We start from the raw sequence: 19062 nt of genomic DNA, 5'->3' as shown, positions 1-19062 counted from the left end.
CATATAAATTCCTACAGATCTAATGTTTAATATAAGTATATATATACTTATATTAATTTGCTACTTGTATATCATGTTCAATAGCATGCTCATGCTCATGTTGCACCTTGCTGATTGTCGTGTGTGTTCATGTGTTCTCAGTGGCTCAGAGTAAGAGCAAACACCTGCTGTTCGGCCAACCCCTAATGCTGCAGTCCAACTCAGATTACTGTCTCCTGCACCATCACGGATTCATCAGTGCCTACAGCAAATCCAAGCTCATGCCTCTCTGGAGCTCTTTCACTGTAGAGAAACAGGTGGGCATGAAAACACACCCACACACACAAACATACAAACACAAGTCTATTCAAGTATACAGTAAGTCTGATTTATAATGACAACACACTTAATGTACAAGCACACAGCTACCATGGTAATAATGTTAACTAGCTAACAGAATAATATTAGAATATTAGGTAATATATTCAACAGGTTCTGAGAAGGTTATATTACAATAATGTTCCTACACATGATGTAATAGTTTACCTTACAAAGTGCCTCGTTTAGTAAACTTTTTGTAAAGATGTGTGTAAATATTTTCGTAGGCCAACTGAACTAAAACTTCCTGTCAGATTTACAAAAGTGGTAAATGACATCCATAAATAACCAAGGAACTTCAGAGCATGGCTGATTTACATTTAGTGACACTCACAAACATCCATAAAAGGCAAAGCTCACAGAGAGCTGAAAACAACAAAATGGCGACCATCTTTTACTGATGGCAGATTTCAGTTTTGTCAAACTGTTTTTTTTTTTTTTTAACTGGATTCAGTTCAGAACTCATTGATGGCCAATTACACATATTCAGTTTTTTATAGTTTTAATCATTCTTTTGTTCTTTAAGATTTGTGTGATTTTTCATTGTCATCCAGGACGGCCCATCATCCTCAAACCACCTGGCAGTACATTTTACTCCAAAATATTCTAGTAGTTCTTTTAATAATACACCTCCAGTACTAGAGGCAGCAAAGCCACCAGATAAATTTACCAAACAGCCTTTCTTTGCCTGTGAAGAAAACACTGGTCTGGTTTTATTTTGGTTTCATCAATCCAAAGAAGCCTTTCCCAGAAGGGTTGTGGTTTCTCCAGATAAGTCTGGGCAAAGTCCAGTCATGCCTTGTTATGCTTCTAATAATGAGGTCTTGCTTGGCCTTAACCCACCACTCAGATCTCATCAAAACATCTTTAAGCACTTTGGATGTTTTACGTGATGTTTTTCCACCGTTCCCATCAGCCTTTTACATTGTCCTATCATGTCCTGTGAGTTTCTTCATGATTCCATGAGCTGTCAATTTCTTAAAAATAGTGGGAACTGCTACATCAGGAATGTGAAGGTCTCTAGACTTTACCTAAGACTTTTGTCTCCACCAAAGTCAAAATGGAGACCTTTTTTTAACCACTAAAGCCATTGTTGGTCAGGTCTTTTCTATACAAATGAGAATTTAGGTCTGTTCAGATAACCAGAGTTATTCATATGCGTCACAATGTATTCAGCACAAATATGAAAACCAAAATCAAGAAAAGAGAGGATATGCAATATACAACAGGACAGAAGAGCGGAAAAATACAAAAAGAAGTGAAAAAAAAATGATTACGGTTACAAGTACAATAATGGATAATAAAGGTGAAATAGCAGGAATATTAACTGGAATAGCAATAGTACACATCTAGAGGATTAAATGCAACATTCACTAGACAGCACATCATAGCCAAAATATCCTTGTCTATCAGTTTTCCAAATCGAACTATAAAACAGTTATCAATTACATATGCAGTGATGTTAAACACACTGATGAGCTCTGTCTCTCCTTAAAACTTTACACTGTTGTTTTTTTTTTGTCATGAGCTGCATCTGAAAGAGAAAACTCTGACCTTACATTTAAAAGTATTTACTAATCTAGAAGACTGGTATGTAAAAACAGATTTTCAGTAGGTTTGAGAGATTTATTAAAATTCAAACACTAACTGTAATAGGAAAATGAGATAGTATTAGTACTCAGTAATGGTCTAGAATAGTACATCAGTATGCAATTTTGACAAAACCAAAATATCAATACACAGGATAAAGGCTTGGTAATGTCAGGTGAGCAAACACTGAGCGTTACTTTGCAGGGTGTGGCTGTGTGTGTGTGTGTGTGTGTGTCTTATTTAAGTGCTGGTGTGATTGGCAATGAATGTAATCAGAAGTTCGGCGACTGTGAACATGACAGTTTGTGTGCTTTGGGAAGTATAGTCTGGGGCAGCCATGTTTGTAGGCCGCGTTGCGTTCTAGGAAACTGAGTTCAATTTCAGAGTTGACACAAACAAATAACCAAAACAAGACTACAAGCATGAACATGGACTCTAGACGACAGACAAGAAACGAACCATTATGGCACATGACAAAATCAAATTATAAACGAACCATTATGGCACATGACAAATTATGGCATTTTAAAACAAAAGAGAAGATTCATAACCCCATTTGTAACCCCATTTGTAAATCAACGCTTACTGTGAGAATCTCTAATGTAGGTGATGACTGAGTCCATTTGGAAGTTTTGTTTTTGATTGAGGCAAAGAGTTTTTCCATTGCTACGTACTTTGATTATCCCAGTGTGACTAATGGTGTCCAATTTATTAGAATGGTTTTCTTGGAGATGGCAGGAAGGCCCAGAGTTTTTCTTAGTGTTATTGATTTCCTATGTATCTCCAGCAGGCAGGGTTATGAGAACAGTGGGATGGAGTAGTTCAGCAGCAGGGATAATTAAATTGTTGCCAGAAGTGTTTAATGGGTTCCATCTGGCATTAGTTGGCTGGTGTATTTTATGTTCAATATGTACAGATTGAGGGTTTCCCATAAAGCCCATTTTAGACATTGTTGGAGTTGTGTTGTGTGTTCTGTGTATTATTTTGTATAAGTTGTAGACCGGTGTTATTGGTCATGAAAAAAAATGTTCTTTGAGATATGTAGCCAGAAATGAGCCTAGGGAGTAACTGATAAGTCGTCTTCCCATTTTTGATGGTATGGAGTCTATAGGATGTAATTCTATATATTTTGGATAGGAGTTAAGGGCAATCCCAGCATTATGGATGTGATATTTGCACCCACATTGGCTAAAAAAAAATGTCTCACAGCAGAGACAAGATGAGGATCAATGAAGTTGAATATGTTGTCATTTAACCTCTAGAGGACAATGCAGACAAAAATGAAAAACCTGTGTATTGATTTACACAAAGCAATTTATCAGCAGTATGGATGTGACATCAAACAGACAATCTTCTGTGGGAGACTACACATTTTCTACAGAATCTGTGAATTTCACAGAAAGAATCATATGTAGAACATGAAAGAGACTAAAATGAATACAAAAAGTATAGATTTAAAAATATTTCTTGTTTTGGGAGTACACCATTAAGAAAAAAATAGTGTTATGGATATGACTTTTTTGCATTATGGATATATTGTGTCTGAACCAGTAGTTCATATATTTGATGTATAAATGTTGCAATTTTCTCTATAATTTAACTAGAGAAGTAAATACACTGAACTATAAGTGAAAGACAAGAGTGAACATTTTAAAAGTAGTTTTTAGTCTTAATTGTTCCATGGTAAGTTTTCCATTTGTGTGGAATTCCCCTTATATTAATGAGATATGACACTAATGTTGGTCAAGTATATTTCCTTTTGTGATTCATTATGTGTGATACTATGATGGATCTGAGTCGTAGGGATTTGCAAAACTGTTTACTCTTGATTCTGTGTCATATATTAGAATGTTATGAGTTTGAGAATTGAGTATAAAATATAATCAAACTAGTTTGAATTGCTCGAAAGGGTTGTCATAGTAACTTTATTTTTCATGCTATTTCCACACATTTCCATTTTTAATAATTTATTGTTTGATTCTGTGCTGTTTTGTATCAAACAAATAAGTGTATATGTAGACCATCTTAAATGTCTTTTGTCATATGATATGCCAAAAAGCAAGAATTTGACCAACAATGTTGAGCAGAACTGTCAAAACCAATAGCTTTGCTGATGATAAATATTAATTTATTTATTAATTCGTCTTCAGTAAGCACTTTATCCTGGTCAGGGTTGTGGTGAATGTGGAGCCTATCCTGGGAACAGTAGGCACAAGACAGGGACACACATTCACAAGCTAGGGGCAATTTAGCATAGCCAATCCTTCTACCAGCCTATTTGTGGGAAGCTAGAGGAAATGAGAGAAAACCTGCTTGACACAGATGGTAGCCTGAGCTCAGGATCAAACCGGGGACCCTGGAGCAACACCACCATGCCAACCTTGAACATAAATATTACATGCCATATTTCAGCATTCTATAATCACAAACTGCTCAAACTTAGGTGATGTAATAATGTAAATATAGTGTAAATGTGTATGTTGCCCCCTGCAGGCCGGAGGTGATTCTGGCTCTTTGCCCGCAGTGATACCAGACTGTCTGAGAGCTGATGTGAGAATCCAAGCCGATCAGAGTCCTACATGTAACCAGTACAACAGCAGCACAAATGTTACATATGCCTTCCTCTATCCACCCAGTATGTACTGCATCCACACACACACACACACACAAACCGGATGGGTTTCGCCAACTCTCCAATCCACGCCAGTGCTCAGATGACCAGCAGTTGCTGTTGCTGTTCTCCTAATACACCCATCTGAGCGTCCCAACACATTAACAGTCATACTTCCTGGCTACATTAGGATGTGAAAATTAATGCCTTTTTCTGTAAGGGTTCAGGGTGTGTTACTGTAACCATTTGGCATTTTTTATAATATTCTTACATAATCACTAACTGTATACCAGAACCGCAGAGGTCATTTAGAACAATTTAATTCAAATGTACTATTGCACAGTCTTCGTCTAAATGTCTGAGTCCACTAGCGGGAACTATTTTCCTGTACTGTTCCTGTATTGCCAAACAATAAAATGTAGACAGATTATACAAACACTGAGAAATAATTTTACCAGAAAGGTGAGCAAATGCTTTATTACACAAGTTTCCAACTGAGAGATTATAAGTGAATAATGATTTGGCAAAAAAAAGATAGGGAGAAAGAAAGACTGGACACAAAAATTTAGATCATATACCTCTCTTACAACAAACCAATCAAGCAAGCAAAAAAAAAAAAAAAAAAAAAACAGGACTACTAGCCTGGGAAGAAAATGAGTGCTTTTAAAAACAATAATGTGCCAATAAGTTTCTCAAAATCTTATATGATCAGTTGGTCTTTGGATGTACTTTTCTGGAGATTTCTTGAGACAGACGAATGGAGAAAACTTGACAGTATTCTTTAGTTTTGCTTAAAGTCAGAAGTTTTTTCTGAACAGGCCAAATGTAACAAAATGCATCAGCAGCTTTTTGCAAAAAAAAAAGCAAATAAAAGCATTTTTAAAAAAGCATGTTTACTATAATTAAAATAATTTTTTAATGTAATTAAAGCATTTTCAACCAGGAATTATTATACAGTTATTAACTCAGTTTGACAGAAAGAAACAGCTGGTAGCAAAATTGCAAACATTTTTAAAACCGCTTCCCTTGTGTGTGCTTGCATAAAATATTAGTGCTAAATATTAATAGGCTACTGTATACTGTATGTAAACTGTGTGTGTGTTTGTTGCAGATCTTAACAGCACAGCTGAAGAGCAGTATGATGGTCTGACTTTAAGTAATGTGGTTCCCATGTACCCAGCATTTAAGAGTGAGTTCATACATTTTTAGCATACTTAAAAACATGTATTAAGTGATTCATTTACACAGATTGGATGTGTGTGTATGTGTGTGTATGTGTATTCTGGTGTATTCTGCAGGAGTGTGGCAGTATTTCCACAATGTTTTGCTGCTGAAGTATTCCTTGCAGTATAACGGCATAAACGTGGTGACAGGACCTGCGTTTGATTATAACTTTGATGGCCAGTTTGACACTGCAGACCAAATCAAGCAGTATGTTTTATTATATGTGTTTATAATATTGTGTTTTGACTCACACATGATCCGAGATGAGTAATAAGATATCTGTATGCAGAGTAAATTTAAAAAGCTAGTTTAGATTTAGTTTTAGTCTTAGTCTATTGATAAGACTAATTCAGAGAGCATTATCTCTTGACAAAATAGACTCAAGTGCTTAGACCTGTGATGTCATACTTGCAAATTAACAACCTGGTAAGAGGACCAATCTACAGAAACTGTATGCTACACAGACTTAGCTAAGGGTACTGATGAACACCATCTTGGTTATTATCAATGTTGCCAAATAATGTTGACATTGTTCCTAGATTTGGTGACTTTTTAAAGCCTATTAATGACTTAAAAAAAAGAGAGACTAATGACAAACAGGTTTTTGAGCAGACGTTAGTCACTGTCCTGCACCCAATACTGCAAACATCACAGCTCCAGGTTTAAATTCTCTTCTTAGCTATATCTATGTGACACCGTGGTGGGTATGGAGGGGAAATGAGGGCATGGGAAGCAGGCTTTGAAGAGCATGACTTTTTCTTTTTATTGCTTTCTTTTTTTAATTGGAGTGCTTTTCAGGGCTTCACTCACAAACATAAAGTGCAGCTTGATGTAGATCAATCGTTTCCCCTTCCTTCACTTTGAGGCATACATAAATAGACCCATATTAAACACATGCAGGTGTTAATCTCATTCATTGAATTACTCACTCCTTCTCCCAGACTCTGCCGTCCGTTCAGAAATGGTGCTGAACCACACCTCCACTGCCACATACCCCCATCACCCTACCCCTAGTTGAGCCGTCCGGCCTGCTGCCGATGCCTCTGGCAAGAGACGAGATCCACCACAGCCATCTGTGCACCTGGCCTGTGGACCACCATTAACTTTAAGTGCTAGATACCAATCATCGAGCCGCATATTAGCATCTTTCATGCGGTGGAGCCACTAGAGTTCTCTTGGGTACCAGGATGATGGGGCTGGACCAGTCACTGTGGGATTACACCCATATCAAACATAGCCTCAGGATCCTCACAAACGTCTCCAGGTTACGTATGTAACCATGGTTCCCCGAGGGAACGAGATGCTGCGTCACGAAACGCTATGGGAACGCCCCCGCGTGACCGCGCTCTGAATCACGTGTCTAATCCGTCCAATGGATGGGCGAGACGTCACGGGCGGGGTGACGTAGCGACCCGGAAGCATAAAAGCCCGAGCGGCGAGCCCCGCGTTAGCTTACTGGAAAATGAAGCAAGCGCCGCAGGGACGCCGGAAGTGTGGCACCGAGACGCAGCGTCTCGTTCCCTCGGGGAACCATGGTTACATACGTAACCTGGAGACGTTCCCCTTCAGGAACTCGAGCTGCGTCACGAAACGCTATGGGAACGAGTATACCCACGCCGCCAGATTTACAAGTCCCTGCCTCCAGGAGGAAGCAAGCCTAAGGCACAAGGACAGAGGAGCCGGGAGTGGTTCGGGTATCTAGGTCATAAAACCTGGCAAAGGTCGGGGCATGGACCATCCCGCCGCGTTGCAGATGTCCTGTAAGGACACACCTGCCAGAAGGCCTTAGAGGCCGCCACCGCTCGGGTAGAGTGAGCCTTGACCCCCAGGGGACTGGGGAGACCAGAGGACTCGAAAGCCAGAGAAATGGATTCTACAATCCACCGGCTGAGGGTCTGCTTAGAAGCAGGAAAACCCCTCTTAGGGGGACCAAAGCAAACAAGCAACTGGTCCGCCTTTCTCGACAGGGCAGTTCTGTGGACGTACGCGTCCAGTGCTCGCACTGGACACGTACAATTGAGCTTCCGATGGTCGGGCTCCCTAAAGGGAGGAGGACAGAAAGCCTGCAGCACGACCGGCCGTGGTGCCGAGGAGGGGACTTTCGGTACGTACCCCGCTCGGGGGTACAAGAATACTTTGGCCAAACCAGGCGCAAAGTCTAAATAGGAAGGGGCCACCGAGAGGGCCTGAAGATCCCCCACTCTCCTAAGAGAGGAAATTGCCAAGAGAAAGGCAGTTTTCAACGTCAGAAGACGGTCCGAAATCTCCTCTATGGGCTCGAAGGGGGGTTTGCAGAGAGCCTCTAAAACCACGGCCAGGTCCTACGAGGGGACCCGAGATCGAGCTGGAGGTCTGATCCTCAGCGCACCGCGGAGGAAACGTGTCACCCAGGGGTGCCTGCCCACTGACTGGCCATCGAGAGGGGCGTGGCAGGCCGCAATAGCCGCCACGTACACCTTCAGGGTGGAGTGGGTCAGTCCCGTGGAGAGGCGGGCCTGCAAGAACTCCAGCACTGTACCAACTGGGCAGTGAACAGGGTCAAGCCGGCAGTCTCCGCACCAGGAAGTGAAAAGTTTCCACTTCAGGGCGTACAGTTTCCTCGTAGAGGGAGCTCTGGACTGGAGGATGGTCTCCACAACCTCGGTTGAGAGACCGGAAGCGCGGAGTTGTGCCCCCTCAGAGGCCACACCCACAGCTTCCACAGCTCCGGGCGGGGGTGAAGATGGCCCCCCGCCTGTGAGAGGAGATCCCTCCTGATCGGAATCTCCCATGGGGAGCCGTCTAGGAGGGAAATCAGGTCCGAGAACCATACTCGGCCCGGCCAGAACGGGGCTACTAACAGTAGACGAATTCCGTCCCGGCGCACTCTCTCCAGAACTCCCGGGAGCAGAGCGACCGGAGGAAAGGTGTACAGACGCAGCCTCGGCCACGGCTGTACCATGGCATCCAGTCCAAGAGGAGCTGGATGAATCAGAGAGAACCAAAGGGGACAGTGCGACGTCTTCTGCGTCGCAAACAGATCCACCTGGGCTCTGCCGAACATACGCCATATGAGCTCCACCACCTCGGGGTGGAGTCTCCATTCCCCGGGCACCGGCCCCTGCCTCGACAGAGCGTCCGCTCCCACGTTGAGATGACCAGGGATGTAGGCCGCTCTCAATGAGAGGAGGTTCCCTTGGGACCACACAAGGATCTGGAGCGCCAGCCTGTAAAGGGGGCGCGAACGCAGACCTCCCTGGCGGTTGATGTAAGAGACCACCGTCGTGTTGTCGGTGCGCACCAACACGTGGCGGCCTCTTAGGTCTGGGAGAAAGTGTTTCAGAGCTAGAAACACGGCCAGCATCTCCAGGCGGTTGATGTGCCAAGTGAGATGGCGGCCGCTCCACAGACCACGAGCAGGACGGCCACTCATGACCGCTCCCCATCTGGTGAGGGACGCATCCGTCGCTAGCACTACGCGGCGACCAGGAGCTCCCAGGACCGGGCCCTGAGACAAGAACCCAGGTTCTCTCCACACAGCTAAGGCACGGCGGCATCGCCGCGTGACCTTGATCATGCGGAGCGGGTTTCCTTTGTTTCGGAAAAACCCCCTGGTCTTGAGCCACCACTGTAGGGGTCTCATGTGCAGCAGGCCAAACGGTATCACGTTGGACGCAGCTGCCAATAGGCCCAGCAGTCTCTGAAACTGCTTTACAGTGAGTGACCGGCCTACTTTCGCTCTCGCGACCGCTGTGAGGACCGACTCGATCCGAGCAGGAGACAAACGTGCCTGCATCGTGGTCGAATCCCACACGACGCCTAGATAAGCGGTTCTCTGAGCTGGAGAAAGCACGCTTTTCTCGGCGTTTAGTCTTAACCCCAGTTCCTTCATATGGGCGAGAACGGCATCTCGATGCCGAGCCGCCATCTGCTCTGAATGAGCTAAAATCAACCAGTCGTCGATATAGTTCAGTATGCGGATGCCCTGTAGTCGAATAGGAGCCAGGGCAGCATCCACGCACTTCGTGAAGGTGCGGGGTGAGAGTGCTAGGCCGAAGGGAAGAACCCGATACTGGTAAGCTTTGCCCCCGAAAGCGAACCTCAGGAACTTCCTGTGCGGGGGAAGGATGGAGATGTGGAAATACGCATCTTTTAGGTCGATCGTGACGAACCAGTCCTTGGACCTGATCTGAGACATGACCTGAGTGACCGTAAGCATCCTGAACTTCAGTCGAGCGACTGAGAGGTTCAATTGCCGCAAGTCCAAAATGGGACGCAGCCCTCCCCCCTTCTTGGGAACAATGAAGTACCGGCTGTAGAACCCTGACTCCCTGTCGTGAGGAGGGACCACCTCGATGGCCTCCTTCCTCAGGAGAGTACGTACTTCCCGCTCCAATACCAGAGCCTGCTCGGGACCCACCACAGTGGGAAGAACCCCAGAAAAACGAGGTGGAGGCGAGCCGAACTGAATTCGGTAGCCTCTTTCTACAGTACGCAGGACCCAATGAGACACATTCGGCAGAAGTTTCCACGCTGCCAGAAAGCTCACTAAGGGAATCAGTCTCTCGAGACTGACCTCTGGTGTAATAGAAGCGGTTAGCTGGGTGCCCTGAGGCGGCGAACCGACATGGGGGAAATGAGCTAACCGCTGCAAAGGCCTCAGGAGAGGCCACGAGCCTCCCAGACCCGCTACGTTGCCGGGCGAGAACTGGGAGAGGCGCTCGCAGGAGACCGCTGCGCCCTGAAGCACCATAGGTGGCAGGGTTGGCAGATCGACCTCCTGAGGGCACTGGGGGGACCCGGGCACCGTAAGATGAGGTGTACGCCGCGTCGCCCCAGAGGGGCCCGCCCTCGGAAGCCCTGGGCCAAAACCATCAGGGCTTCTTAGCCGCGGCCCTTCTGGACATGAGGACGGTCCTCAGATCCGCCTTAGCGCCCCCGGGCCCAGAGCGTCGTCGCGACTCCTGCTCCCGCCTCGGGGGAGCACGGGAGGTGACGCTCTGCTTTTGGGCCTCCCTGTAGGAGGGGGCCGTACACGGAGGGGGCTGCCCCCGCCCGGCAGCCCCACGAGCTAGAGAACGACGGGGGAGGAACCGCTGAAACGCCGCCGCCTGAGCACGGGCCTGCTGGTATCTCTCGACGACGGAGTCTACCGCGTCGCCAAACAGGCCCGAGGGAGTAAGCGGGGCGTCCATGAGCACGACCCTGTCCTTTTCTTTCATATCGGACAGGGTCAGCCAGAGATGCCTCTCCGCCGCCACCAGGACTGTCATAGACCGACCGATAGCACGGGCGGTCTCCTTGGTGGCGCGGAGGGACAGATCAGCGGCCCGCCTGAGCTCAGCTACCTGCTCAGACGTACTCTCCCCCTGCTCATCCAGCTCTTTAAGCAGGTCAGCCTGGTACGCCTGTAACACCGCCATGGTGTGCAGACACGCACCGGCCTGATCTGCTGCCGTGTACGCCTTGCCTACCAGCGCTGAGGTGGTCCTGGTGGCTTGGTAGGCAACGCCGGAGCCTTCAGGGACGATGCAGCAGCAGGGGACAGATAGCTGGCTAGCGTCTGTTCAACCCTGGGCATCGCCCTGTAGCCGGAGTAGTCCAGCCCCGCCACATTAGCGTAATGGGAAGACGTGGGGCTGAACAACCTCAGTGTGGAGGTCCGGAAAAAAGGGCAGGCTCCGGGGCGGAGGTGGCGGCCTACTGCGCAAAAAACGCTCCTCCAGTCTAGAGCCCTGAGGCCAGCAGGCCAGTCAATGCTAAGCTTAGCGACTGCCCGTGCAACCACCTCGAGCAGCTCCCCGTATTGAGGAGACTGCGGCTCAGGGTCGACGCTCTCCACATCGACCTCCTCGGAGGACGATAGGTGGAGCGCCGAGTCCGCTCCCCGGGGGGAAGAAACCGCAGAGCGTGCTTCCGAGCCCAGGGAGGGGACAGAGGACCTGGAGGGTGAGGAAGGAGAAAGGGACGGGCCCGTCTCCATTCCCTCTGCCAGGTCCATCTGCGAGCCCCACGAGCGCAACCGCCGCTCTGCCTCGGCAGAAGCGGGGCCGGCACCGAGAGGCACGCTAGTGAGGGCTCCCTCCTCAAAGAGAGCCCAGCGGGAGCGGAGAGTGCGCAGCGGTAAACGCTCGCAATGTGCGCAGCCGGCTCCCTCGAGAGCCGACTGAACATGCTCCGCTCCCAAACAGGCAACGCACAGACTGTGTGTTTCCCCTCCCGTAATAAATCGCGGACAGGGAGGAACACACGGCCTGAAGCGCTGCCCGCTCTCGCCCTTCGTCTTATCCTTGGCTTTAGGCATGCCAACGATAAAACACCAAAAGACAAAAATAGACAGACAATAAACACAGAGCGCTTGCTGAAAACAGGAAGCTAACGCGGGGCTCGCCGCTCGGGCTTTTATGCTTCCGGGTCGCTACGTCACCCCGCCCGTGACGTCTCGCCCATCCATTGGATGGATTAGACACGTGATTCAGAGCGCGGACACGCGGGGGCATTCCCATAGCGTTTCGTGACGCAGCTCGAGTTCCTGAAGGGGAACCACCTGTTTCTTGGGTTTGGGTGAACAGAAGGGATGGCTGCGTACAACCAACCCCTAGTTGGTATTCTTTGAGATTACTGAGATCACACATTTTTTAAGTTCACCTCAGGTCCGAGCTCCTCCCTCTCAGAAATTACCATTGCTAGACCCACAGGGACAGGCTCTCTCCATGGTTTTAGGAAGTTGGGGTGATATATTTGTCATGCATCACCCTGTCTGTTTGCCTGATCTCATAGTCAACTTCACCAACTTGCCATGTGACCTTGAAGGGCCCTTGCCACTTTATGAGTAATTTGGAACTCAACAAGGGTAACAATACAGGCACTTTATCTCCTGGTGAAAGCTCATGTAGCCAAGCATCCCTATTTTACTGCCAGGATTGACATTCATGAGCCTGTAGCTGTAATTCTCCTGTGTTAGTTCACCCAGCGTGTGGAGTTTTGCTCTCTGGTCAAGAACATACTGAATTTTATATTTGCTGTTTAAAGAGCCCTCCTCACAAATTTCACGTAAGATGTATAAGATGCTGCAGAGCTTGTGCCTATATAGTACTTCAAATGAAGAGAACCCTGTGGAGGTTTGTGGTATCTCTCATACTGCAAATAATAGACGTTCGAGACACTTAACCCAGTTCAGAGCATCTTGGTGCACAAACTTACAAATCATATTTTTATGCATTTGATTAAATCCCTGTTTAACTAAATCTGTTTGCAGATTGTAAACACTGGTATGAATTGATTTAATCCCCAATAATTCATACAGTTTGTGAAGTGTACATGACATAAAACATAGTGAGCAGTCAGAATCTCTGTTAGCGTTACAACTGGGAATATTATTCTGAAGAGTGGCTCCGGAGCACTGCATGCTGAGATACTCCATAAAGGCACAGGAATGCTTTTCAGTGCTTTGCTCACCAACTCACTGTAAAAAGGAGACACAAAAACAGTTCTGCTCTGCTGAAACTTGTTATAGACATGGTCCACAGTCCCCTTCCTTCACACATAAATAGACCCACATTAATCACACATAGGTGTGCACACATTCATGGAATTATTCTCTCCTTCTCCCAGACTCCACTCTCCATTAACATGCCTCCACCACCACAATCTACAAGTAATAAAAGTTACTTATTCCACTGGTATCTGTTTCCTACTCACCTTTCACTCCTACTCTCTTTCACTGCTTCATTTTATAATTTATAATCATTTTATAAGGTATAATATTTCATAAATGCGTAAAACCTTAGTTTGTGGTGCCATGACCAAAAGTTTATTTTTCAGTCTGATAAAACTCTATTCTATTGTATTTTTTGATATTCTAAGAGTCTTCAGAAAATTATCCTTCTTCATATATACACCGATCAGCCATAACATTAAAACCACTGACAGGTGACGTGAATAATATTGATTACAATGGCACCTTATCAAGGGGTGGGATATATTAGGCAGCAAGTGAACAGTCAGTTCTTGAAGTTGATGTGTTGGAAGCAGGAAAAATGGGCAAGTGTAAGGTCTTTTGGAGGGTGCTCCCGGTATGCAGTGGTTAGTACCTATAAGAAATGGTCCAAGGAAGGGAGTGAAGGCTAGCCCATCTAGTCCAATCCCACAGAAGAGCTACTGTAGCACAGATTGCTGAAAAAGTTAATGCTGGCTATAAAAGAAAGGTGCCAGAACACACAGTGCATCACGACTTGCTGTGTATGCAACTTACAGGACTAGCATCTGGTGCGAACATCTTGGCGCCAGATACCACAGCACACCTTCAGAGGTCTTGTGGAGTCCATGCCTTTTTGGGTCAGAGCTGTTTTGTCAGCACAAGGGGAACCTACACAATATTAGTCAAGTGGCTTTACTGTTATGGCTGACCAGTGTATACCCTAGTTTATAATTTGATATACCAGTGATCATGGTGAATCATTGAGTACGCAAATGGATCTATGACATCATCTGGTAACTGCAAGAGAATTTTTGAGCATGGTTTAGCTGCTTTCCTCTGAAAACACTGGTTATTATGGCATATCCTGACAGGTTAGATGGCAGATGGTACTTCTTAGGGCACTAAAAAAAGCATCAAACTATTTAGAATTACACAAAGATGATTTTTAATGGTTTAAAAGTTCAAATACATTTATATTCAGAGTTAATGTACATTTATAATGTATAATATAAAATGCAGCTTCCAGTTTATATCACATACTAATGATAATTATAGGCATAGTCCTATAATAAAACACCTGAGGGTGTGCTGTTAAAAATTAATTAAAAAAAATTAAAATGCATTAAATTGCATTATTGGTTAGGTCTAAGTTTTGGGTTACAGCCATGGTAGTCATATATATTGTACTATAAGTGTGTTTGTGTGTGTGTGTAGGTTTGTTACAGGCACTCATATCCCCATCCCCACTCATTACTTTGCCATCTTGACAAGCTGCTTGGACTCAAATCAGCCAGTGAACGAGTGTCAGGGAGAATTACACACAGTGTCGTTTCTGATGCCACACCGACCTGACAATTCTGAGAGCTGCTTGGTGAGCATGTATACACACACACACACACACACACACACTAAATGAGAAAATCAAACATTGTTGATGTCACTTTCCTCTTCTTGGTGACAGAAAGAGTTTTATTTAGTTCCTCACATTATTCTTCTGTTTAATGGCATTTCCTGATTTTCTTAACAGGCAGACACACTGGCATACAGAGAGACAGAGTCAGAGTCACACAGACAGACAGAGACACAGACACAGAAGCAGACAGACAGACATACACACACACAGATAGATAGATAGACAGACAAACAAAAGAACCACACAGCAAGACCCACAGGCAGATAGACAAAGAGTCACACAGACAGACACACATACAGGCACCCACACAGAGAGACACACAGACAGATACACAGACAGACACATGGACACATACAGACAAAGTGACACACACAGACAGACATGCAGATAGTCAGAGCCTCACAGAAAGACACAGGGACGGGCACATAAATAGGCAGACACACAGAGACACGCAGCCAGACAGACACACAGAAAGACACACAGCCAGACAGATACACATATAAGCAGTGACACACTGACAGAGACACACAGACAGAGGCACAGACACAGACAAAGAGCAAGATACAAAGATGGACAGAGCCACCCAGGGAGACACACAGATAGACAGAGCAAGACACACAGAGATACACAGATAGACAGACACATAGCCAGACACACAGATAGACACACATTTTTGTCATTATACACCTCAGGCTTTAATGAATAATGCTGGCAGAATATCAATATCATTAGTGTTGTACTTAGAGTGAAAAATGTGGCCTGAGATATTTATCAATTCTGTTCCCTGAGGATGTGTTGGTAGTGTTGATAGTACTGTTCCAGAGTCATATGATGCTGTACAGACTTCCACGGTATTGGCACACACCTCAGAAGGAGAAATCCACCCAGAGGCATTGTGTGTGTGTTATATTGATTAAAAAACTAAACCATTTGCCCACTCAGGCGGATGTGTGTCATGATGGGAGTGTGATTTCAAATACCAAAGAAGTAATCACATATTCCTTATCAGTTCACTGTTTATTCAAATTAGAAACAGTACGAGTATCAGTAGATTTTCACCGTACAAGCTTGAATGTTATAGAGGTGGAAACTCTCTGGCTATTGATTTCACATGTTCTTAACCTGTTTTTATATGAGGCACCAAATGTAAAAAGTTGAATAGCCTTTTCTCTCTCACTTTTTTGAACACTTGAGGCCATTCTGATACATTGAGATAGCAACTCAAGTCAAATAATCATTTTATGTTTCAGTGTAAATGTAAATGTTAAAAATAAGTGAAAAAAAAAAAAATAAATAATATATATATATATATATATATATATATATATATATATATATATATATATATATTTTACCACTTATTTTAAATAAAATAAAATAATATATATATATATATAAATAATATATATAAAATGTTAAATTATAAATATAACTGTTAAATATAAATGTAAAAATTAAGTATAAATATAAATCTTAAATGTATAACTAAAAAGTTTCATTTATATGTTAATGTTTCATTCATATGTCTGCACTCTGAATGTGTATCATGGGAAAACACGGTGCCGGGAGGGTTGCCAGGTTTTACACCATACTGTGATAGTTCTGGAACAAAGTTGAAGATGTGAAAAGCAAGTCCACTTATGGCATTTTGGAGCTGATTTAAAAACAGTCCATGGCCACACAGATTTTGTTTTAAAGCAAATAATCAGAATAAAATCAAACCATTTTCTACCAACATACACTGTGGGAGGGGGAAAATTTAACTGCAAACAGTGTAGACCTATCTACAATGTCAAGAACCATTTCTGTTTCCTACAGAAGTAAATAGTAAATAGTGTGCCTAGACAAAAGAGACAAAGCGGGGCTATTGCATGAATATACAGTACATGAAGTGCAAGGTCTTCACCAATCACCTAATCACTAGATGAGAGCTGAAAGCCCCTTTTACATTTCCAAAACAAAGCCTTTTGATGGCTTAGTGCCCTGGAACAATATTAAAGAGAAGGAAGATCATATTCTTCAACAAAAAACATGAAAGTACAACAAAGTAGAAACACCCAGCAATTTTCCCAATATTCCAGTGAATGGGTTTTTCCACAGAAACCCATTCTTCATCATAACACACTGTAATAAAGCGCTTTATCTAATCAGTATTTTAAACAAAGCATTCAGGCATTTGCAAACATTACCAAGTTAGACATAAATAATGTACTTATCATGAAAATGCCTGTATAATTACAAGCCATTTAGATGCACCAAACTTGTACATGTAAAGAAAGTACAATTCAGTAGGAAGGAAATTCAGTATTCTAAACAATGTGCACAATTCCATACAGTACCGAGGTAGACGTAAATAATTCTTTTATCACAAAAATGCCTGTACCATTTCTAAAAACTTTAGAAATTGCAATGACTGACATTCACAATGTTATATCCATTAAAGAGAGCTCTTCAGTAGCTTTCAAACAAAACCAGCCTTGTGATCTACAGTGCCTGAGAGAGGCTGCAGAAGTCTGGCATTTTAGCTAACTTTGGACTCTATTTCCGGCTAAAATGACACCTGAGGCACAGCCACAGCTCATTATGCTTCAGTAATTTTCAAAGTCCCCAGTTCATAGACTTTATTCTATTGAATCGCTCTTTTTTTTTTTGAGAACTGGACTGCGGGAGCCTGGCTGCCATGGCCGACCTCTATGCGCTTTCCAGGGCTTGCCCACTTGCCTCAACCTCATTTTAAATAAATCATTGTGGACCAGTATTCAGCAGTAGCAATTACTAATGCTAGTTTGAAGATGTTATAATACAATCATATAGAGCCAAAAAATACGCATATAGTTTTTTGTACGTAGTCTGTACACTGCCATAATGGCATATGTTATTGTTTCCTGTTTTGGATGCCATATTGGTAACTCAGTGACAGCATGAATTCAATTCAATTCAATTTAATTCAAATTTATTTATATAGCGCTTTTAACAGTTCACATTGTCACAAAGTAGCTTTACAAAAATCCAGATAATGGATTTAGATTTAGATCCATAAATAACAAGTCAGAGGTGACGGGCCAATGAAAAACTAAAACATAAAGAAAGAACCTAGAGTCAAAACAGAACCTATTCTCTTCTGGGTGATATTGTATAGTGCGATTATGAGTCATTAGTCTTCCAAAACTGTATACTATAGATTCCAGCAGTGCTATGTGTGTTGAAAGGATCATCAGTATGCCCTTATTTTTATTTTATTAGAGTTTTAGCTTTAAGCTTACATATATACATGTATAGTATCCATTTGAAGTTATCCACTGTATAATGAATAAAACTTGGTATCTGTGAGGTACAATCCATAGCATGGCAAACCTTAAGCTAGCCATATCGGGCAGCAGCGAGTGATTCTCAGGTGTACACCATCAGAATGGGCCAGACAGGGCCTGAGAGCAAAAGAAGTCTGGATCCCCAGTATCTCATCAGGCAGCAGGAGTAATGTATAGTGTGTGTGTGTGTGTGTGCGTGAGAGAGAGAGAGAGAGAAACACAGATTGTTTGGCATGCCCTTGTTCTATAGTGGTTTAAGAGCAAGTACATTGTATACAAGCAGGACTAGCTATGACAGCATAACTAAAAGGGAGAGCCAGAAGGTAACACAGGCTTGAGGGCACCCTGGGACATAAAGCAGCCAGCCACTCCACTGTCAACAAACCTGAGTGAATGTATGAGAGTGGTGGGCGATAGAATCCAAACAACTCAGCTTACCAAAACATTCTAGCCCATGAACCCTCCAGATCTGTGCTTTGCCTAAAAGAAAAGCTATTAACAAAAGGCTTGACTAAACAAATAGTTTAGAAATATATAAATAGTTGATAAATATCTCTGCTTAAACTTGAAGAGTCCCAAACAATAATTGGAAGGCTGTTCCATAACTCTGGGGCTTTGTAAGCAACACAGGCAAGGAGACACAACCCTGATCAGAGGCCAGTAGTTGGTCATTTGCCACTTTAACCAGTGCTGTCTCAGTACTGTGATGATGCCTAAATCTTTACTGAAATATTTCATAGCTACATGTTCTGAACCTGAACTACAACCTTTTCTAGGATCTTGGAGATAAAGGGGAGGTTTAAAATCAGCCTATAGTTAGACAGTTGACCAGGGTTGAGGTCCGTTTTTTTCATCGGGAGTTTAATAACTGCTAGTTTAA

At 43.9% G+C, this 19062-nt stretch overlaps 1 protein-coding gene across 2 annotated transcripts in view; it reads left to right on the top strand.

Annotated features, from left to right (window-relative positions):
* The window catches only part of LOC113547134 (venom phosphodiesterase 1), a 47519-nt gene that overhangs the window by 26769 nt on the left and 1688 nt on the right, over positions 1–19062 (top strand). For both annotated transcript variants that reach the window (XM_026947366.3, XM_053237135.1), the window contains 5 exons: positions 142–296; positions 4441–4582; positions 5670–5747; positions 5857–5989; positions 14676–14832. In XM_026947366.3, the coding sequence (XP_026803167.2) occupies positions 142–296; positions 4441–4582; positions 5670–5747; positions 5857–5989; positions 14676–14832 (665 nt within the window). The remainder of the gene's footprint in view (positions 1–141; positions 297–4440; positions 4583–5669; positions 5748–5856; positions 5990–14675; positions 14833–19062) is intronic.

The sequence above is a fragment of the Pangasianodon hypophthalmus genome, chromosome 9 (genome assembly GCF_027358585.1).
Source record: "Pangasianodon hypophthalmus isolate fPanHyp1 chromosome 9, fPanHyp1.pri, whole genome shotgun sequence".
In the NCBI taxonomy this organism is placed as follows: domain Eukaryota; kingdom Metazoa; phylum Chordata; class Actinopteri; order Siluriformes; family Pangasiidae; genus Pangasianodon; species Pangasianodon hypophthalmus.
This window is presented reverse-complemented; position numbering and strand designations above follow the sequence as displayed.